Source organism: Primulina eburnea, chromosome 1 (genome assembly GCF_022965805.1).
Source record: "Primulina eburnea isolate SZY01 chromosome 1, ASM2296580v1, whole genome shotgun sequence".
Lineage (NCBI taxonomy): Eukaryota > Viridiplantae > Streptophyta > Magnoliopsida > Lamiales > Gesneriaceae > Primulina > Primulina eburnea.
The window spans coordinates 8976751-9000071 of NC_133101.1; the positions used below are offsets into that span (position 1 = coordinate 8976751).

Sequence of the window (23321 nt, forward strand, 5' to 3'; positions counted from 1 at the left end):
GGAATTCTGCAGAGTTTTTGTTGTAGATTTGTTGGATTCATTTATCGGGGGGCCTTTCTGATCCTTCCTGCTGCTTTTGTAACACTTCACATGGAAGTTTCAACCGCATTCCACGATCACTCACGTTGGGTCATGGCTCAACTTCCCGCATCGTGCTTTTCTTGGACCAACTGTCTGCATCTCTTGTGGGCCGAAGATTGGGCTTTGTTTGTGGGCTTCTTGGATTATTTTTTTAGGCACAACACTGTGTATAGATAATTCAATTGAATTATATAATGACACTATATTGATTGTAATAAAGCTCGAAATTTATGTTTTAGAAGGAACGAGCCATGAAATGATAATTCCTCTTTCTTATATAAGAATTTCTTTCAAATTCCAACGAATACAATTTTTTTTTAATTATATCATATGTGATGACAATCAATAAATGTAACGTCAATCTTTATCTCATATGAGATTTCTTTTGAGAAATCTCATTTGTAGTCTCGATAAACTATATATTATTGTATCTAGAGTTACAAATCTTAATGGTCTAAAAAATTTGATATTTGATAATAAAACCAAACAATTAAATTCAACGACGAATATTATGTCTAAAGAAGTCTTCAAAATTTGTAAATTTTATTTATTTTTTCATATATAATTAATTTAATTTATTTATATTTAAGTAAATATTCAAACATTTATACTTATTAATTTTAATCATTAATTTTATAAAAGGTATAAAAGAGAGTTAAAAAAAGGACAAAAGGGTCCGTTACTATGTCAAATTGGCAATTATTAACAATAGAAAGAGGGTTTCTTTGACATTTTAGAAAATCCATGGGGCTAATTGAATTTAATCTTAAATAAATTCGTCAAAACCCTAACACTAGAATTCTAGAAAGCAAAGCGGCCGAGTCTCCTCCTCCCTCCATTTCACAGATTGAAGCTAAAGAATCTCTTTCGGAATGTCGGTTGCAGAGCTCGCGTGTACATATGCTGCCTTGATTCTTCACGATGATGGCATAGCCGTCACGGTAACATTCTTTTCTGGGTTTGTATTGTGGTGTAATTTGTTCGGTAAGTGATGCGATATTCTTGTTGCTAGGCGGAGAAAATTGCCAAGCTGGTGGCTGCAGCGAATTTGCAGGTGGAATCCTATTGGCCTAGTCTTTTCGCTAAGCTGTGTGAGAAGAGGAACGTTGAGGATCTAGTCATGAACGTGGGATCTGGTGGCGGAGGCGCCGCCGTCGCTGTATCTGCTCCGACCGCAGGCGCTGGTGGTGGAGCCGCCGCCGCCGCAGCTGCCCCAGCCGCCGAGGAGAAGAAGGTAATTCTCAACGTATTATTGTAATGCTTGGATCCAGTATTTAGTCGTGATGTAGGATAGTTTTTGTTTGCTATCTACCACAATTATTCGTTCACATTATGCCGCAATTCGATGATAGGATATTAAGACGTTAAGGAAAATAATGACAACTAAAAATTAATTCTTCAGTGATATCCTTGAAGGACTAAAAATTTGTACTTTTCCGTTGCAATTTTTTTAATTGAATACTGTATATGATAAATGATATATACCCAAACTTAAATGAGTTGGAAACTAATTCAAGAGTTGTTTTTAAGTATTCATGTTGTGGTTTTTTCATTTAACCTTGTGTGGCTTGTTAATCATATATTTTCAGGAGGAGCCAAAAGAGGAGAGTGACGATGATATGGGCTTTAGTTTATTTGATTAGAAAGTGTTTTAGGTGTTCTAATGTTTTGTATTTTCGAACTTTTGATGACAATTTGATTTTGGTTATAGTTACAATTTGATGGTTGGTGTTCTGTTTGCCTCTGTGGATGATGGGGATTTCAAGTTTAAATATTTAGAGGTTTTCAATTCTTCGTTTTTACTTTTTATGCATTGAATTTGCAATTATTTTGTCTTGTGTTTGTTTTGATATCAGTGGTTTATTTAGATACACATGGATCTATCTGGATCATTCTTTCCCTTCTGCATTTTCTTACGGGTTTTTGTTTTCACTGTTGGTTTTATTTCCACCCATCTTGTTCCATGTTTCCTTTAGTTCAAAGGATTGAGCTAATAGTTTATTGGTTCCTTGAATCAATTACTATTTGTGAAAGTGCTTTAGTTTAGTTTATGTAAGGTGCTCAACGACACGAATATTGAGATTCGTACGGATTCATCTTTTCTTTCTTAAACCATCGGTAACTAGCACGTGTGATTTTGTTTGTTGTTGCCTATCATTGTGACACCAAGGTTGGCCGCTCGACCTTTTCTGGGTCTCTGGACAATTTGAGCGGTATATATTAGAAACTTGTGTTATTATTACAAAGAAAGATGGCCCGGGTCTTTTCGGTGATGCACAACATAGGAGTGTGTTAAGGTTCTTACATATCGATGGTATATTTGTTACTGTAACCGATCGATCATGTCTGCTGGCTGGAATCATTTCACGTTTTGATGCATTTTCATTGAAACAACCATGGGCACTGAAAGGTGGGAGATACCATACCGAATTGACCTCGATACCGATATTTCAGATGCATGTTGCCTCATATTCGCAATGTAGGAAAGCATGCTAGTACACTTTTAATCCGCATAGTCCCCTCTTGAACCATTCCAACTCCTGTGCCCGTATGGCTAGAAAATGTTGAGAACTATTTATGAAGAAATGTTCGTAAACCAGGTGTTGGAGTCGCATGTAGAATGGATTTCAGTAAGACTGTTGTTAGGGTACTTATGGATCTTTAACACGAGGGGTTTGCCATACCTCCTAGTGGCCGCATATAAACCATTTCTTACCGAAGATTGGATAAAATAATAATAAGACATTATTTTCTTTTATTGAAGGGATCCGAGGCAAGAAATTTTCGTAAAAGTTTCACTGTTTTTTGTAAACTTTTAAGTGTATCGCACAATCGAGTTTAAACAAATATCGAATAAGATAACTATATATAATTCATCTATTCTTGTTCTTGATTTCTCAAAAGTTGTTTCTCTACGACTTTATCTATTTTTTAAAATAGTAATTATTATGCATTATATAATGATCCAACTTCATGAAATACATGTGTAATTTCTACATTAATGTGAATTTTAAAAATTATATGATAATCAAGAAAGTGTCGGATTCTAGTTTTAATTATTTATAGCAACACCAAGGTGTCAAGATTTTTATTTAGCATAATTAAAAAGAGATTAACTAGCTAGGAAACTGAAATGCCATCGTCTTCTGCATATACCGTCAACTGAGGGATTTAAAATCTATATTGCCTTTACATTGTAAAAATTAAAATTATTGTATTTTACAGTATACATTTGATATAATGCTAAAATTTTAAAAATTAAATCAAGAAAAACTAATAATAAAGATTTATAGATTAGTAAGAAGTCAAGATGAAGTAAAATAAACTGACAAAAAATTGTGTGAGACGGTCTCACGGGTCGTATTTGTGAGACAGATCTCTTATTTGGGTAACCCATGAAAAAGTATTACTTTTTATGCTAATAGTATTACTTTTTATTGTGATTATGGGTAGGGTTGACCCGTCTCACAGATTATGATCCGTGAGACGCTCTCACATTATACTCACTCTAAAAATAGTGGATGATTTTTCTGAGAAATACCATAAATTTCTTCACCAAGGAACCCACATTCTTTTCTTACGATTAATTTTAACATCCTTCTTTGCAATAATAAGTTATTAAAATATTTTATTTCTTGGACTAATTTAATCAACGATTATTTGAATACGTTATAAATTAAGAATCTAAGATAAATTTCTTATCACTTAAAATCATATTTTTAAAGAAAAATCAAATTAATCGTGGAATAAGATATAATTCTCATATAATAGAAGAAATATAATTTTGGTTTTAGATAAAAATACATAAAAACTATACTGGTTTACGGATCAATTTTATGTGACAGATCTCCTATCCAACATGATTCATGGAAAAATTATTTTTATACAAAAATCATTAATTTGTACTCTTGAATATAAATCAAGTCAACTCATCTCACGCCTACTCTAAAGTTGTTATTATATAATATTTTGGCTGATCAACATATCTATATTATCATATAAAGGTTTAGATCATTAGTGATCCGATTCTGTTACATCAATTAGTTTTTACGAAAATATCATATTAATTATTATAAGTAATATTTTTTATATAATTTAATAATAACTATAATATCCAATCTACTTTAAAAAGTCAAAAAATCATATATTTTCTCAATATATACGTATTTAATATGATGACATTATCTTTATTCAAATAATTATAAAAATTTTATCTATCAATAATCATCATCAAGATTATTTGATAATAACGAAGCTTTCGTCTCCTTGTTAAATTCAACCTCTTCCATATAAATACGCCTCCTCCTCTCCTCTTTGTTCCATAATATCTGACTGGTGAAAGAAATATACGATTCTGTTGACGATGACGATGATGATGTCGATTTTCAGCCCGTTCGACATGCTTCTTGGCGAAACTTTCGGCCAGAAAATAACCGGTGATTGGGCTGTAACAAGGGATGATGTGAAGAAGGCCGGAGAAGTGAATCGCTCGCCGCCTCAGAAGCCGGAAGAACGAGAGCGGATGATCAGAGGCCCGCCGGAGTTGGATGGTGTCTATTGTTTTGAGAATATTCCTCCTTATTGAATGAATATCTGTAGCTAGGGTTTCGTCAAATACTCTTGATAATCTAGACTGAAGCTGAATACAACGATACGTACGACATACATACATGTCCTTTCTTGTCATCCACTGATTGTTAATCATATATATTCAGGAGGAGCCGAAAGAGGATAGTGACGACGATATGGGCTTTAGTTTATTTGATTAGAAGGTGTTTTAAGTGTTCTAATGTTTTTTATTTTCAAACTTTTGACGACAATTTGATTTTGGTTATAGTTACATTTTAATGGTTGGTGTTCTGTTTGCCTCTGTGGATGATGGGGATTTCAAGTTTAAATAATATGAGGTTTTCAATTCTTGGTTTATACTTTTTATGCATTGAATTTGCAATTAATTTGTCTTGTGTTTCTTTTGATATCATGGTTTATTTATATACACATGGATCTATCTGGATCATTCTTTCCCTTCTGCATTTTCTTACGGGTTTTTGTTTTCACCGTTGGTTTTATTTCCACCCATCTTGTTCCATGTTTCCTTTAGTTCAAAGGATTGAGCTAATAGTTTATTGGTTCCTTGAATCAATTACTATTTGTGAAAGTGCTTTAGTTTAGTTTATGTAAGGTGCTCAACGACACGAATATTGAGATGCGTACGAATTCACCTTTTCTTTCTAAAACCAAGGTTGGCCCCTCGGCCTTTTCTGGGACTCCGGACAATTTGAGCGGTATATATATAATATTAGAAACTTCTGTTCTTATTACAAAGAAAGAAGATGGCCAGGATCTTTTCGGTGATGGCACAACATAGGAGTGTGTTAAGGTTCTTCTTCTTAAAACATATCGTATATTTGTTACTGTAATCGATCGATCCATCGATCATGTCTGTTGGCTGGAATCGTTTCCCGTGAAACGACCTTGGGGACTGAAAGGTGGGAGATACCATACCAAATTGACCTCAAGCTGCCTCATATTCGCAATGTAGGAAAGCATGCTAGTACATTTTCATCCTTATAATCCCCTCTTGAACCATGCTAACTCCTGTGCCTTATGGCTAGAAAATGTTGAGAAATATTTAGGAAGAAATTTTCGTAAACCAGGTGTTGGAGTCACATGTAGAATGAATTTCGGTAAAGACTGTTGTTAGAGTACTCATAGATCTTGAACACGAGGGGCTTGCCTATTTTTACATCGTAAAATTGTTTCTTTACGACTTTATCTTTTTTTTTTTTTTAAATAGTAATTATTATACGTTTAAACAAATTGTCATGCTTGTATTCGCATAATAATGATCCAAATTCATTAAATACATATGTAGTTTAATGTGAATTTTAAAAAGTATGTGATAATCAAGAAAGTGCCAACTTCATTAGTTACATCTGTCATTTCTACATATAATGTGAATTTTAAAAAATATATGATAGAGTAGGTATCTTGTAAGACGATCTCACGAATCTTTATCTGTGAGATAGATTAATCCTACCGATATTCACAATAAAAAGTAATACTCTTAACATAAAAAGTAATAAGAGATCCGTCTTACAAAAATATGACATGTGAGAACGTCTCACATAAGTTTTTGCCTATATTATAATCAAGAAAGTGTCGAGAAGGAATCAGAGGTTAAAAGTACTTTTATGGATTTTTGTAGAGTTTAAAAGTTTAGAGTTATTGAACATAGACTTTTACAAACTCTATAAAAATTTAGTGGTATTCAAATTAGATTTTTTTAGAGTCTTCAAAAGTCACTTGTTATTCAAACTTGACTTTTTAAAAATCTACAAAAATCTATAGATATCTAATATTTCCATAGATTTCCAATGATTCTAATATAATTCTTTAGGTACAAACCATAAAACTATAGGTAAAACTATAGAAACTCAAAAATTGTCTTCTACTTACCCTAGAGATTTTTGTACACTTTTAGTTGAACAAATATCATTCTCACCCATACATCTCTCTTTCTCACTCAAAAGACATCGTTTTTTCCTCTCTAAAGTCAAATCGAGGGTTTCTCAAATTTCAAAGGTTTGAATCTTTTTTGAATTGTAATTGATTTGATAAAAAAATATATTATGATTTCTATCTATTCAAATCATGTGTTCAACAAGTATATTTTGGTTCATTCACGTAGGTGTGCTGACAATTATAGTTTTGATGATTACATTATTGGTATAGACAGTAGACGGTTTGGATAAGCGTTTCGTGGAATCAATTTTTTATGATTTTGTAGTAGTTTTTTTTATTATTAGTGGTGAGTCGATGTCATTGTTTAATTTGTTATTTTCTTTAAATTTCTTGAGATGAAATGGATTTTTTGAAGTAATACAAAAGATTTTCATAACATTATTTTTGTTTTTTGTTTACTTTCCTTTGATTGGCGAGTCAAAATACTATCATAATATACTTTATTGTACATTTTGGGTCCCTTTTTGGTTTCAATCTTAGCAGAGGATTTCACAATGGTCAGGAATTAGGATATAAAAAATCTATTTTAATTTTATATGTATCAATATCTTGGAAGGTGAGGAGGAAATGAATCATATGAGAAGGCTTTGTTTTCTTAATTTAATGCCGATGGTTTTGCATGATATAACAATAGCTAACAACATGTGTGTGTTCTTATTCAAATATATATTATTCATTCATATGCCATTATGATGACCAAATTCCCTAACAATTTTTGAACCCCATATGCAAAACCCTTTCGATACTTGGCCAGGAAATGTACAATACCTCTATATAAACTAGAAGAGCCTTGAAAGAAGGCGCGTTATCTATGAGAAAACCAATGCTTCCCAAATCATCATAATAATGAGTAAGTTTGAAATATTAATATCTAATATTAATATTTTTAAGGTATTCAATAATATTAATTCCATTGCATTGTTAAATGTCGCACAATAAAAAACATTACATGTATAGTCCATTTATGAATTAATACATCGACTTTATTGAAGCAGTTATGCGTCGTATGGGTTTTTCTGAGCACTGGATTGGATTAATAATGAGTTTGTATCTCATCAGTATCTTACTCTTTTTCGATCAATCAAGAAATTGTGAGTAATCCGAAACCACAGCGAGGTATTCGCCAAGGAGATCCTTTGTCACTTTTCCTATTTGTCTTCTGTGCGCATGGCTTGTCAGAGATGCTCACAACATCCCAAGCCCGAGGTCTAATTCATGGAGTAAAAATATCCCCCTCGAGCCCTCCGATATCACATCTATTTTTTGCAGATGATAGCTTGGTCTTTTTCGGGCTACCCCGAGGGATTGTGGTGAAATTCAAAGATGCTTAAAACTATATGAAGCAGCCTATGGCCAGCTGGTTAATTTTGAAAAATCAGGCCTTATCATTTAGCCCAAACACTAGTCCAAGAATGATTGAGCTTATAAAGACATAGCTCACTATCCCATTGGTCCAGGGGCATGACCTGTATCTGGGTCTTCCAACGTTCTCCTTGATGAGTAAAAGACTTCAGTTTAGATATCTTATCGAGAGGGTTGAGAGAAGAATCAGGCCATGGAAAATAAATTTATTTCAGAAGGAGGGAAGGAGGTGCTCATAAAATCAGTTCTGCAGGCAATACCCACTTATGCCATGGCATGCTTCCACATTCCTAAAGGGATCAGTGAGGACATCGAAAAGATATGTGCTAATTTCTGGTGGGGAGTTGATAATGGACAGAAGAAAATGAATTGGAAAACATGAGATTCACTCTATAAGCCGAAGAGCATGGGAGGGATGGGTTTCAGAAAATTCGAAGTTTTTAACAAAGCTCTATTGGCAAACCAAATATGGCGTATGGTAACTAACACAAATTCTCTTTCCACACGAGTACTTAAATCAAGATATTTCCGACATTGTGATATCATGAATGCAGAGCTGGGAAGTAATCCATCCTATTTATGGTGATCTCTGATTTGGGGCAGGGAACTTCTAAAAGAGGGGATAATGTGGAGAGTTGGTGACGGAAAGTCAGTTCATGTTTACCATGATAAATGGATACCAAGCTTACAAAGTTGCCTGAGACAACTTCTGCCGAATGATATTGATCAAACAAAGGTCCAATCCTTAATAACAAATGGGAGATGGAATGAGGAACTTATCAATACAAAGTTTCCATCTTTTGTTGCAATAGAAATTGCCACTGTCCCACTACCAAGTTCAAGCAAAGATGATTCAAGATTTTGGAGATACGATCCAAAAGGGAAATACTCAGTGCGAGATGTATTTAAAGTGGGAATGGGAGTGTATATCCCCCCGAAGAACCAATTGGAAACTTCTTTGAAGTCATGGTGGAAGTTTCTATGGTCCTTATCGATACCCCCAAAAGTCCGGATTTTTTGGTGGAAAGTTTCGCACAACTCAATCCCAACGAGATGGAATCTTCTATTCCACCATGTTCCAACAAACGGCCACTGTCCAGTATGTAATTTTGGAATGGAAACGACGAGCCATGCTCTATTTGAGTGCACAACTAGAAGGGCCGCCTGGAAGAAATCATATTTTTGGCATATAACTCACCGAATTCATGGACAAGAGATTCTGGACACCTGCTGCTGGTTAATGCATGAAGAATGGGGAGCTTGAGAATATGGCAGTGTATTCATGGGCTATCTGGAAGGAAAGAACCAGAGTTCTCCATAATCCTGAGGGTCCTGAGCACAACTCGAATTTTGAATGGTGTTTGGAGTTCTTAGATGAATATCAACGTGCAGAACAAATGGAATTGAAAGAACCTGCTATGAGCTATGGGGATCCAATGACAAGATGGCAATTACCCACCCCTAGGGACCCTACGGCTAGATGTGAACGCTTCTTTCAACCAAAAGTCCAACTCTTATGCAATTGGGGGGCATTGCGGGACCACACAGGAAAATTGCTCCTTGCATTTGGTCAACAGACTCCTCAACCAATTTCAATTACACATGGGGAATTAATGGCGCTACGAAAAGGACTGAATATTGTATTGGAAAATGGATTCCAAAAAATTCATGTGGCGACCGACTCTCTTTTGACGGTGCAAGCAGTCACCAAACCACAAGATGAGTTGGGATACATTGGTACCATTGCGGCTGAGATAAATGGCTTGATTTCTTGCCCAAGGATATCAACCTTTGGTCATATTAAAAGATCAGCAAATGCAGTTGCACACGCATTAGCAAAATTTTTTGTTTCTTCTCCTACACCTTTTTATTTGGTGCCTGGATAGTTTCCACCTTGGCTTGTTGAACCTTTATTGAAAGACATTTGATTTCTTAATAAAGACTACAAGTTCCCGTCAAAAAAAAAAAAATCAATGTATATCATATAGTTGTGATAAACATAGAACTTATGAGCTTCTTTCTTAAAATTCTTGTTAGTCCTTGTTTTTGATTGTTTGTATCATACTTTATCATTGTCTCTAGATCTTTTACTTCTTTTGGTCAATATCTAGTAAAATGTGTATGCTTGTTTGCTTCTTATCACCTTATATTTTATATCTTATGCATACTCAAGTAATACTTACAATGGGAGATTCACAAGCAAAATATAATGTGTGGACGACTGAAGAGATTAACGAATTGCTAAAACTCATGGTTGATGCCGCAATGCGAGAATGGCGTGATAAGAATGGAGTATTTAACAAAAAAAACCGTGGAGAAAAAAATACTTCATGCTCTAAACGAAAAACATGGATGTGAAAAGACTATTACACAATATCAAAGTCGTTTAAAGTGGTTCAAACAGCGATACAACAATTATTGTAAGCTTATACGTCATAACTCTGGTTTTGGATGGGATTCCGCGACAAGCCATTTTCACTGCTAAAAATGAAGTATGAGAGGATTATTTCAAGGTAAAATTATTTGAGTTAAAATAATAAATTTATAATTAGAATTATAACTAGTTTTAACAATTGTTGTTTTTTGTTATTTACAGTCTCATCCTAAACATGAACACTATCGGACAGACACTTTTGAGGATTATGAAGATTTGAGAATTGCAGTCAGGACTGGAACTGCTACTGGAAAATACTCAATTGGACTAGGAGATGACACTGATGCAAGAACATTTGAGATAGAAGAAAATAAGGAAACTAATTTATTAGATGATTATGTCTTTGATTATGATAGTGGTGAATTCGTTCAAAGTGACAAACAAGAATCTTCACACCAGCCTCCATTTTTTAGGACTCTGCTTTACCATTATCCCCTTAGCCCAGATGTTCAGAGGTTCCACCAACAACAAAAAAACGAGATAGGGCTGAGTTTGAAGCAAAATCAAGCACATTCAACAATACAACCCCAAATTATATATGTAAAATATCTCACTCTCTTGAGAGGGTAGTTTCTAAGATATAATTAATAGGGAATGCAGGTGATAATTGTTAGGATGCTATCAAAGAGATCCCAAATTTGGATAATCGTACTCGATACAAAGTGATTGATTTACTTAACACCAGATCAAAGAAGATGGCTTTCTTGAAAATGACAAGTGAAGAGCGTTCGGGATGGATAGACTATAAATTAAATGAATGAGTATTTTTAGGACATGATCAATAATGAGTTATATTTAATTTCTGGACATATTCTTTTTATGTGTTTTCTGATTGTGGATTTTTGGATTATTTATATAAGTTTTGAGCTTTACATGGAATGATGTTCAATAAATTCATAGATTTTTTTTATTCTAATTCCTTGTTTGATATCAGATGGTTCATTAAATAGTCATATATGAACGTACATGATGTAGAAGATCAAATGGAGGAAAATGAATTCGAAGAAAAATTACACGAAACTTTTAGGTATTTGTTGAGGGAAATTCTTGGGATCCTCTATGTGCTAACTAAACATATGACTAACATGAATGACGAACGTGTCCATCGTCTCTTAAATAGACGACCAATAACTTCAAGTGGATACGATTATATCCATATAATATTAAAAAGATGATCCAACAAACTTTCGAGAAATTTATAGAATGTACCCTGACGTATTTTTAAAATTGTGCCACATCTTTAGAGAAAAAACAGCATTGCAAGATACAAGATATATTTGTATTGAAGAAATTCTTGTCATATTTTTACTTGTTGTCAGTCAAAATACTCGATATTGCTTGATTCATAAAATATTCGGTCGATCACAATACAATACTAGCCAGAACTTCAACAAGTGTTGAGAGCATTGAATAGCATTGCAGCAGATATGATGGTCAAACCTGGATCTGGAGTTCCAGAAAAAATAAAAGAGAGTACAAGATTTTATCTTTATTTTAAAGTAAGTGATTAAATTCTTTTTAGTTGTTATTATAACTTATAAGTACCACAATTTTTATTATGTTTTTATTATTGTTAGATTGCATTGGGGCTATTGATGACACTCATATTCCAGCAACAATGTTTGAGCATGATACTAACAGTTATCGTAATCGTCACGAGACAATTTCTCAAAATGTTTTAGCAGCTTGTAACTTTGATTTAGAATTTATTTATGTGCTCAGTGGGTGGGAGAGATCTGCCCATGATTCAAACATACTGACAGATGATTTATCAAGAAATATACGGGCTTAAAGTGCCACAATGTATGTTTTTGTTCTATATGCTACTTATTTAATTTTTTGTACTTTTTCAAGATTATATATGTTATTCATTGGTTACTTGATACTACAAATACTGTTCGATATGTAAAATTTTTTAGTGGATTGTGGATATGCAAATCGACATCAATTCTTGGCTCCTTTTAGAGGTGTTCGTTATCATCTCCAAGAATTCACTGGCCAAGGTCGTCACCCTGAAGATGCAAAAGAGTTGTTCAATCTTCGCCATGCCTCTTTGAGAAACGTCATTGAGAGGATATTTGGTATATTTAAATCGCGGTTCAAAACATTAAAAACTGATCCTCCATTTCCATATACAACACATGCGGAGCTTGTATTGACTTGTGCCAGATTGCACAATTTTCTTCGAAAGGAGTGTCGATCTGATGAATTTCCAGTTGAACCAGTGAATGAAGTTCCACAACCTTCATCAGAACAATTTTACGAGGATAACAACTTTGATCAAATATTTGACACTGAAGAACAACAACGAGCAAATGCAAATGCATGGAGATATACTATATCAAATAGAATGTGGAGTGACTTTGATCATATTCACAATAACGAACCTTAGATTTTTTTCATAAAAAACTGCTTACAATTTATCAAATTTCATAATGTTTTGATTAGATTAAATTTGTATATATGCTTATAAATTAAAAATTTATTGATTAATTATTTATGAATGTTGAATAGACACGGGGATTGAAATTTTGATTTTGTTGAATTGAATTGTGATTTTTTTCATATGTTACTCATATTTATTTTTTAAATAAGTAAATTTATTTCAAAGCGAAGATGTTATTTATGTTAAATAATTACTAGTTCAAAGAAATTATATATATTGAAATTTTGATTTTGTTGAATTGAATTATAATTTTTTTTGCAAATATCTATCAAAATCTTACAAAAATTCTACAAAAGTCCTTGGAATTCTATTTACAAATCTGTGAGATTCTACAAAAGTTAATAAAAATCTACCAAATATATGGAAATCTATCATTTAAAAAGTCATTGAAAGTCATAAATCTCTACATTGAATACACCCTACTTAATTATTTATATCACCACCAAGTTGTCAAGATTTTAATTTAGCATAATTAAAAAGAGATTAACTAGGAAATTGAAATGCCATCGTCATCGGCATATACCATCAACTGAGGGATCTAAAATCCATACTGACTTTATATTGTGAAAATTAAAATTCTTGTATTTTACATAATAAATTTGATATAATGCTAAAATTTTAAAAATTAAATCAAGAAACACTAATAATAAAAATTTATAGATTATTAAGAAGTCGAGATAAAGTAAAATAGAACTAGCTCGTGAATTTGACTTGGTTCATATTTAGAGGGAAAAATAATATTTTTGAGAAAATAATTAATATTTTTCATGAGTTGTATCGGATGATAGGTCTCTTGTGAGACGATCTCACGAATCTATATCTGTGAGACGAGTGAACCTTACCGATATTCACAATAAAATGTAATAATCTTGGCATAACAAATAATATTTTTTCATGGATGACCCAAATAAGAGATTCATTTCACAAAATACGACTCTTGAGGCCGTCTCACACAAGTAAGATATTTAAAAAATACTTATGATATTATAAGTAATATTATTTTTATATAATTTAATAATAACTACAATATATAATCAACTTGAAAAATTCGAAAAATTCTCAATAAATACTTATTTAATAGGATTACATTATCTTTATTCAAATAATTATAAAATTTTTATCTATCAATAATCATCATCAAGATTATTTGATAACAAACGAGAAGCTTTCGTCTCCTTGTTAAATTCAACCTCTTCCATATAAATACGCCTCCTCCTCTCCTCTTTGTTCCATAATATCTGACTGGTGAAAGAAGTATACAATTCTGTTGACGATGCCGATGATGATGTCGATTTTCAGCCCGTTCGACATGCTTCTTGGCGAAACTTTCGGCCAGAAAATAACCAGGTGATTGGGCTGTAACAAGGGATGATGTGAAGAAGGCCGGAGAAGTGAATCGCTCGCCGCCTCAGAAGCCGGAAGAACGAGGGCGGAGGATCAGAGGCCCGCCGGAGTTGGATGGGGTCTATTGTTTTGAGAATATTCCTCCTTATTGAATGGATATCTGTAGCTAGGGTTTCATCAAATACTCTTGATATACGTACATGATACATACATGTTCTTTCTTGTCATCAATAAATTCATATTCTTTTCTTTTTAATTATTTATTGATTTCTTCTTTGGCACTTTTCTTGAATTGTTGGGTAATTAGGAACAAAATTTACAAAATCTGCGGTTCTCCGACGCGATCCATCATCGTTTATATATGATTAATTAATAAAATAAACATCTGAATCTGCTATCTTTTACTAATTCTAATGCACAAAATTAATAAAGAGTGGCCATGCAGTTGTTTTGTTTATCTCTGGATTATGTGTTATGATCTCTTAATTCTAGTCGGATCAACTTTTGTTGATCAGCTACAAGAAAAACTATAGTCAGAAAGTCTCACGGATCAATTTTATGAAATTAATAAGTATTGTTTTTCATAATAGAGATGAGTCATGGAAATGTATCACTCTTACGTCAAAAATATTATTTTTCATGATTCAGTAATCGATTTTATATTTTAGAAGAATCACTTTCTTTTTTTGATAATTGGGGATGAAGTTATTACAATTGGTCTCGAACATGAATTTTTTTTCCCAAATCTCAGCAAAGGAAGGCTGATGATGAACAATCACTTTCCACCATAGAGTGAAAACTGAACATTATATTATTTTTCTTAACAGTTCAATATTTACAAAAACAATCTATTAAAAAATATTTTTATATGTCAGACATTAATGGGAAAGAATTTGAAATGACAGTTAGTATGATGATAGTTAATTAATAATTATTATGGAATTTAATTAAATTTCTTATACGAAGTTACTAAATATTTTGTTTAAAATTTAAAGTCTAATTGAAGTCTCCATTATTTACTCAAAATTAACTAATCATACTCTCGATTTATCAATCAAACAATTATTACTACGAAACAAACGTTGGTATTCATCTTTTTGTTTTTTTTTTCGTGAATAAGATCAATATGTAATCATGAATTATTATTATTATTATTATTATTATTATTATTAATGTTTTGAGGAATAAAAAAAATAGTAGGTCATTTGTAACACGTTGTTATAGATATTTATCCGTGAGATTAGTTAACTCTGCATATATTTACAATAATAAATAATATTTTTGATATAAAAAAATAATATTTTTGCAGATGGTCCAAATATGAGATCAATCTCATAAAATTACCTCATTAGACCGTTTCAAAAAAATTTTATGTAAAAAAATACTTATTCATATCTTCACTTCTAGTAATTATTATTTTTTAATATTATATATAACACACACTAGAAATGACAAAATCGAAAAATAAAGTATAATGAAATTGTATTGTCACGTCAACATTATATATGATGATAATAATAATAATAATAATAATAATAATAATCTATTCTATTTTATTGAAGTGAAAGACACGACAATAATCACATAAAAAAACATCAACTTTTCTTTTTAACTTTATTTTTATATGATAATAATATTATACTTTTATTTTTTGTTTTTTAAAACAAAAAATTCAATACACATTTTTATTTTATTTAAAAAATTTAAATATCAATTTAATCCTTTCATAATTTGTCAAATTTCACTTTAATATATCGATAATGATAAAAAAAATCGTAAACATACGCTTTAAAAAAAATTGAACACACATTTTTTTTATTTTTTTATTTTAAAAAATCAAATATCAATTTAATCTTTTTATAATTTATCAATAAAAATTGTAAAAAAAATCGTAAACAATAACTAGTAATAATAAAATACGTGTGATTATTTAAGAAGGCTGGTTGTTTTTGTCTATGCATCTTATCAGCTCTGTAACTCTCCGGCGATGCTCTGCCCATTCCCGTCCCGAAAAACCGGATCAAGCTGGCTGAACCGGTTGCGAACCGCCAAAGGGTTCCCGGAAAATGATGCCTCCGATCTCGAAGATTTCCTCCAGAACCCTCATTCTTCCACCTCCGATGCACCGACTCCGTGTCCTGATAAACCTCCCACTTTTGACTCAACCAAAGATGAGGATCTCAATTTGTTCAATGTCATCTGCGAGCTGTTCAATTTTGGAGATGCTTGCTGTTCTTCCACAAAAGTCAAAAGATTCTGCCGCAAACAGGTGAACCCTAGAGTTTGTGCTTTTTTGGATAATGGGAATGCTGTCATCGACAATTTCGATACGGAGAAGACTTCTGCAAATGCAACATCGAGGAGTGGCGATAGTTATGGCGGACCGGAGGACTTGAATGAGTCCGATGAAAGGAAAGACGAAGGGGATTGGCGGGACGTGGATTCCTCCGGTTTCTCGCGAACGGAGGTTACGGTGATTGACACAAGCTATGAGCAGTGGAAGTTTGAGAAGTTGCTGCTCAGGAAGAAGAATGTGTGGAAAGTGAGGGATAATAAGAAGACGAGTGAGATTTGGGGGAGTAAGAAGAGAAGGAAATTGAGTGGGTGCATAGAAGACGATCGACATGCAAAGAAAAAGCACAAGGTTCAAGATGCAGATGGGTGTGGTGTATGGTGTGAGCCACCATTGAATAGAGTAAGTTGTGAGGATTTATAATTTGAGAATTATTTTGTGATCCTATGATCATTGAATGCTGAAATCTTCTTTCAAGAATTTAGCTAATAACATGCACCATTTGGTTTCACCTGTGTTCGGGTATTGATGTCTATTATAGTTTGTGATACCTCGCTTCTGGTGTGTGCTTGAGTAATTGCATGCAGTTTGGAGCATATAAACTCTGATAGCATGAATGGAATCATTTAGATTATGATAACTTATTGTGGGCAATAGATTATTGGGTAAAATCCTAGCCATTTTGTAGTTTGAGGCTATTAGTTCAAAAAAAGACACTTGAAATGTATACTATCTAAATTTTATGAAGGAATAACATTATACTGGGCTTTTTTATGAGGCCTAGGATTTTCCTGGACTGTTTTGCAGGATTGATGAAAGATATCTTACTGATTCACAGGGTCTTTGTGTTTTTTTGATGTAGAGAAAACCAATGGTTCACAGTTCTAAATTAGTGGTTTGCTGTGTAGTTCCTGGCTCTTGCATAGATTTTGAAGCAATATCTGAAGATCAAAACTTGGGTTCGCTAAAATTATCTGGTGTTAAATCACACTAGCTCTCTTAGTCCTTGGTATAAAACTGTCCAGTATTTTGGCTGCTAGCTTTCAAAATTGTTTCTTGAAGATTTCTTCTAACTTGTTTTCAATTTGCTCCCAAAGCAAGTTGTTCACGACTCTTCCTGATATCTTGGGCAAACTGATTGGAATTTCATAGCTGTTGGTGGGCAGTTGGCACATCATACTCACAGGACATTTGAACATCCATGTTACTCTGCCTTCTTAAAAATCACCTCCTTGGTTTTTGTATAATTTAGAAATGGAGTCTAAACTCCCGAGTTACAAGCATGCAACATATTATACATGACGGCATTGAATACTTTTCGTTACATATTCTATACGCCAGGTCTATCATCCGAGCCATAAATTTGAAGATCATGAAAGTGCTCCTGAAGAAGTTGGCAAGGTTCTCAAAATGAAGCAAGCAGACTTGTAAGACACATGATAATCTTTTCTCTTCATACCAGATATCATATTTATGTTGGATGTGTTCCATCTCTTACAATAACTGCATTTTAGGCCATCTCAGGAATTGGAAAAGGAAAACTCATCAGTTATACTCATTAAGGGAATCCCCACCAGTATAAAAAATCGGACGAGCATTTCCAAAAAATGTTCAAAAAAATCAAACCTTGAGGGTGTTAGCTGAAAATCCTGTTTGCTGCAAACTACTCTCTTGTTTGATTGTTGGAAGGATTCAAGGCATTTACTGATATGCATGAGTTCAACAAGCAAATCTCATTCTGCTTGTTTGCTCCTGTCTTGGTCTCATCCTGTATTTTTTTTATCTGTGCTCTCCGTGCCCATTTAAAGTCGAAGAGGGGTCACAAGAATTACACAGTTTTCTGTCAATCTTGTTTGTATATGTTGTCAGAATTCTTTACAACTGACTTGGGTATTTTATAGTTAAATTATAGCATTTTTGTTCCTTCTGATTTTGTGGACTAAGGATCAGAACGACCAGATTATTTACTAATTTGGAAATGGATAAACTGCGGAAAATACCAAGAAAATGTTTTCCTGCCTGGTGTAACACCTTTTTCTGCTAGATAAGCGTGATTGCGTTTGGTGATTTTGTCCACATCTCTCAGCTTTGGAAAGTTCTGCCATCCTAGATTGTCTTTGAATGGAGAATTTCGAAGTCTCGATCTTACATGTTCCACATCCACCCTTCTAAACTGAATCTCTAGCACGAACAAATGTAATGGATTTCAAGAGCACCTAAAACTAATGTCAACTTACAATTATGTGTTTCAAATTCTTCCATCCAAATCTCACGTCATCGTGAATTTATTGGAATATTTTACTCCTAGTAGTGACGGGAGGAAAACGAAATTTTCCAAATAGTGGTGCAGGAAGAAAGGTTTATTGCTCTCCTCCCTTAGAAATATTTTCCAGCATGTCTACGATTTTCGTGTACAATTTCAAGAATAAAACGTTTTTGAACGCGTTTGAAACCAGTCTTTAACAACTTCAAGTACTGTTTAGTGAATATTATGTATCCAACAATTAACATGACGTTTTCATTTTAGAGCAGGTCTTTTTTCACGAATTTTTATCTGTGAAACGTGTCAATTTTACTGATATTCACAATAAAAGTAATATTTCCGTGAGATCGTCTCACACAAATTTTTGCTTTCATTTTATATTTAAATAATATATCTCTTGGCATGTTTTTAGTTTTTTTTTAAAATAAAAGTATAATGTTTTAAAAATATTTAATGCTCTAATTAACATGATTAGAAAAAGGACATAATTTGGACCGAGTTTAGTTTTGTGCGTGAACCGGGCTGAGTTTTATCTTTTACACCGAGTCTCCTCCTCCTCCTCCTCCTCTTCTCCATGGCTGCGAATCCGCTCTCTTTACCTCGGAATTCTCGAGTCCAGAGGCCACCAATTTCCTTCTCAACTCCCGCTTTCAAACTCATTGATTTTCCTTGTATTTCTGTTCGTAAAAAACCAGCAAACGATCGGTTGCTTCTCAGCTGCTGCTGCGGTGCTGCTGTTGCCATTAATGGAAATCACTCTTCTAAAATTTTCAATGATTCGAGTACGCAAAAGAACCCCCTTATTATACTATCTCATTTTCGTAATGCAACTCTCTTGTTTTTACTTGGGCGTGAAATATATAGTATTGCTTCTGTGTTTAGTTTAAATCTGAGGTTCCCCTCATGTTAGGCAGTGCTCATGTGCACTTTTTGTTTAAGCTCTATATTATCATTATTGTTGTGTTGTTGTTACCTTTATTTCGAAGCAATCCCTTGTTATGATGCTATTTTCGTTTTTAAAATCAAGAAAATGAATTATATGATTGAGAATTGGAACGCCTCTCAGTTTATTTATTTGAATTTTAGGTGCAATGCTGTTTGTGTTGTTTCAAGAAATGGGGTTCAATGAGAAAGACACCGAAGCACTTTTACGGGCCAATAAATCTCTCATATTTACGCCTTTTGAATATGTTCGTCGTAGAATTCAAGACCTGCAGTCTCTAGGAGTCACTGATTTCACTCTTTCGAGATTGATTGTCAAACGCCCTGATTTGTTAACTGCTCACGAAATAGAGGAGTTTCTGTCTTTTCTTGTAAACGATGATGCCAATTTAGAGTTGAAAGGGAAAATCGAGCCAGCGCGAATTGAGCGGCTTCTGAATTCAACAGAGCCTCGATCTCTTGTAGCTTTTGAGAAAAAAGTGCAATTGTTGTTTATGTATGGAATTCCCAAAGAAAATTTACCTCATGTGCTTAATACCGTTAATTTGAGAAAGGCATTGTGTCTTAAATCTTTAGAAGAAATGGAGAGAATGCTTATGTACTTGCAGCATTTCAATGGTGTTCATTTAATTGTTAGACGACCTGCTGTTCTGAATTTTGATTTGAATACTCAGTTGATACCAAGAATCGGGTTCCTCTTGGACTTGAGTGGGGGCAATGAATCTGCCACTGCCATGGTTTTATATAAATTCCCATTTGTGTTGTCTTATACGGTGGACCATGTAAAAGAGCACGTTGAATTCTTGAATTCGTATGCTGGGCTGAGCAACGAGGAAATCTTTAGAATTGTTCTTATTTATCCTAGTCTGTTTAGTGCCAGCAGACAAAGAAAGCTGCAGCCAAGAATCGATTTTCTTAAGCAATGTGGTTTGAGCTCCAATGACATATTTAAGTTCTTGATAAAAGCACCACTGTTTCTGAGCCTGTCATTTGAGGGAAATCTATCCCATAAATTGATTCTCTTGGTGAAGATTGGTTACGATAACCGAACTAAGGAATTGGCTTTGGCAATGGGAGCTGTTACAAGGTGCAGCTGTAAGAATTTACAGGAGGTGATTGGGTTGTTCTTGAACTACGGTTTGACTTGTGAGGATATCTTAGATATGAGCAAGAAACATCCGCAAGTTTTGCAGTACAACCACGAGTCATTAGAGGAGAAGCTGGATTACTTGATCGAGGAAATGGGTCGTGATGTGCGAGAGCTGCTGGGTTTTCCTGCTTTTCTTGGTTACAAGCTTGATGACCGGATTAAACATAGATATGAAGTCAAAAGAAAGATCTTGGGCGAAGGGTTGTCAATTAATAAGCTACTAAGTGTTTCCGCTGCAAGTTTCTCAACGAAAAGTAAGAGGAAAGTACCTGTGGGGCAGATTCAGGTCCCGAAAGAAAGTGAGGATAAGTAAGAGTTGGAAAATGCTGTATTCACTTGGCGCCATTGATTTGATCAGGCAGTGATCTGATTTTTCATCAACTCTAATATGATTGTTCAGTTGATCTTCGATCCTCAGTCCGTGTAATCGAAGACTTCGAACAAACAAAAGGAGATCATGGGTACTTCTTGTGCCAAGTTAATATGAAATCATCAGCAGTACTCTTCACACTGAAGAAAGTCATAACTTGAGCAGAAGTGACCTGTAACACGGTCCCAACGGTGAGGAACTGGCTTAAGCGATGGTTGTTCCGACTCTATCGCAGTTCCATTAATTTCCTTTTGTATCTTTCCATTTTGTAATTTGTTCTATTATGTTTAAAAAACATAAATTTTTGAAAACAAGTGGGATTAAACTTTGAGGCTGACGTTTATTTTACCTGGCCTATTAGAAGATGAACTCACCCAAGTCCGGCCGTGGACACATTTCCATTCTTTTAATCCATTCTAGGATTGTCTCGGTGAATCTTATGAAGTATTAGACTCAACTTTTGAATCGTAATTCTATATTTTGATTGAAAACTTGTAACTTTATTAATGTATAACCAAATCGTTAATTACAAAATTGACCAGCCAAGACGGAAAATTTTCAGACAACCAACATAATAGGTGCCTCGGAAGTGCATGAGAAGAAACAACAAAATTCGCTAAATCATGAACTACTTTAATGGTCGTTCGTCTAACATCAGCTAGCAACAACTCACCTAATGGCTTATTGACTGCTTCCACTGTCAATAGCAAGGACGGACCTATGTTTGGCATGTCTTAGGCTGTAGGCCAGAACATTTTTTTAAAAATGATTTATATAGATTCAAGCCAATTCTAATTTTACTTTTCTTTGCAAATATATATAGAGATTTAAGCACAGTCTGATTTTTTTAAAAAAATATTACGAGATTCAATGTATCCATAATATCATATTTTTTGTACCAGGTACAGAAAAGCTAAAGTTTTCCACGCCAGACATTAGTATCTCCACAAGTGCAAGTCATTTCTTTTTTAAAAATTTTAAGTATTGCTTTTTATGTGGTTATATATTAATTTAAATAATATATAAATTTTGAAAAATGATATTGGTTAAACTCTTTTTTTGAAAAATAACTCTCGTATTTCAAATACGCTTATGAACAATAGTTTTTTTTTAAGTTTAAGCTCACCGTAACTTTAATTTCTGCATCCGTCTCTGGACTCAATAACGAATCAGAATATACATTCACACGATTGAAACCTATGTTCTTGACAACCTGGTGGCCTTCTTGAATTGTTGGGAGTTCTCCGATAACTATTGAGCTTAGGTTAGGGATTACTCGTCCAAATGCCGCACCATTTGCCCGTCATGGTTGCGTATAACTCCCCCTCCCCAATTTTATTTTAAGAAAAAGTATCTATTAATTTTAGATTTAAAAAATGTAGTTTTTATTTGTACACGTAAACTCCAGTTAACTTAAGAATCAATGGAGGGCTTATTTCGGTGAAGTAGCGACAGATGAAACTTTCTTCTAATTTTGCCAAGTCATCACACGATATTAACAATTACATTTATTGATTATTACATAAATATTTCATGAAATATTGTTTAATTAAAATTATAACTTCAAACACACAAAGAATTATGATGACCAATGATTCTACATCAGTTTCTTTTATATACATCATTCAAATAAATGTTTTTTTTTTTAATTTAGGTAGTAATTTTACTGTCAAAACGGCATAGCACATAATATATAAATGATTAATTATAATATTTGTGTTATATTATATGATTAACTTGTGCATATTTTGAATATCATATGTTATTTGATATTTTTGTTTATAATTTAAATGTTTTTTTTTGTAAAAAAAAAACATCTCACTAATAGAATAAAGAACCTTATTTTATTTTTTAAGCTAAGGGTCTTATTTTCTAAACTTACAAAATGTCGGCATCTGTTTGATCAATTGTGAAAAAATATTTTAGGCAAAAATTTGTGTGAGACTGTCTCACGGGTCGTATTTTGTGAGACATATATCTTATTTGGGTCTTTAATGAAAAATATTATTTTTTATATTAAGAGTATTATTTTTTATTGTGAATATCGGTAGGGTTGACCTATTTCACATATAAAGATTCGTGAGACCGTCTCACAACAAACTTACTCTATA

At 33.3% G+C, this 23321-nt stretch overlaps 3 protein-coding genes across 6 annotated transcripts; all 3 read left to right on the forward strand.

The window, feature by feature from the left end:
• The first annotated feature begins 822 nt into the window (after positions 1–822).
• LOC140826560 (large ribosomal subunit protein P1-like) lies at positions 823–5049 on the forward strand. Of its 3 annotated transcripts, XM_073188971.1 has the most exons (4): positions 823–1022; positions 1094–1315; positions 1671–1727; positions 4854–5049. In XM_073188971.1, exons 1-3 carry the CDS (start codon positions 954–956, stop codon positions 1722–1724), a joined length of 345 nt encoding a protein of 114 aa, XP_073045072.1. In that variant the 5' UTR covers positions 823–953; the 3' UTR covers positions 1725–1727; positions 4854–5049. The 3 variants fall into 3 exon arrangements, with proteins under 3 accessions (XP_073045072.1, XP_073045058.1, XP_073045064.1); XM_073188957.1 differs by lacking the exon at positions 1671–1727 and having other exon boundaries at positions 4797–5049; XM_073188963.1 differs by lacking the exon at positions 4854–5049 and having other exon boundaries at positions 1671–1870.
• An 11077-nt stretch (positions 5050–16126) lies between these two features.
• Positions 16127–18415, forward strand: LOC140826587 (uncharacterized). Of its 2 annotated transcripts, none has more exons than XM_073189005.1 (3): positions 16127–16887; positions 17827–17912; positions 18010–18415. In XM_073189005.1, the coding sequence occupies exons 1-3, from the start codon at positions 16180–16182 to the stop codon at positions 18065–18067; spliced, it is 852 nt and encodes a 283-aa protein (XP_073045106.1). In that variant the 5' UTR covers positions 16127–16179; the 3' UTR covers positions 18068–18415. The 2 variants fall into 2 exon arrangements, with proteins under 2 accessions (XP_073045106.1, XP_073045097.1); XM_073188996.1 differs by having other exon boundaries at positions 16128–16887; positions 18000–18415.
• Positions 18416–19263: 848 nt separating this feature from the next.
• Positions 19264–21558, forward strand: LOC140826582 (transcription termination factor MTERF8, chloroplastic-like). The gene is made up of 2 exons (XM_073188983.1): positions 19264–19530; positions 19835–21558. The coding sequence occupies exons 1-2, from the start codon at positions 19323–19325 to the stop codon at positions 21151–21153; spliced, it is 1527 nt and encodes a 508-aa protein (XP_073045084.1). The 5' UTR covers positions 19264–19322; the 3' UTR covers positions 21154–21558.
• Positions 21559–23321: the final 1763 nt, after the last annotated feature.

Bases quoted from the DNA above. Each gene is read 5' to 3' on its own strand.
- LOC140826560 (XM_073188971.1), top strand. From the start codon at position 954: ATGTCGGTTGCAGAGCTCGCGTGTACATATGCTGCCTTGATTCTTCAC. The intron at 1,023-1,093 runs GTAACATTCTTT...TCTTGTTGCTAG, and splicing joins ATGATGGCATAGCCGTCACG to GCGGAGAAAATTGCCAAGCT. The intron at 1,316-1,670 runs GTAATTCTCAAC...ATATATTTTCAG, and splicing joins CAGCCGCCGAGGAGAAGAAG to GAGGAGCCAAAAGAGGAGAG.
- LOC140826582 (XM_073188983.1), top strand. From the start codon at position 19,323: ATGGCTGCGAATCCGCTCTCTTTACCTCGGAATTCTCGAGTCCAGAGG. The intron at 19,531-19,834 runs GTACGCAAAAGA...TTTGAATTTTAG, and splicing joins TAAAATTTTCAATGATTCGA to GTGCAATGCTGTTTGTGTTG.
- LOC140826587 (XM_073188996.1), top strand. From the start codon at position 16,180: ATGCTCTGCCCATTCCCGTCCCGAAAAACCGGATCAAGCTGGCTGAAC. The intron at 16,888-17,826 runs GTAAGTTGTGAG...TCTATACGCCAG, and splicing joins GTGAGCCACCATTGAATAGA to GTCTATCATCCGAGCCATAA. The intron at 17,913-17,999 runs GTAAGACACATG...ACTGCATTTTAG, and splicing joins AAAATGAAGCAAGCAGACTT to GCCATCTCAGGAATTGGAAA.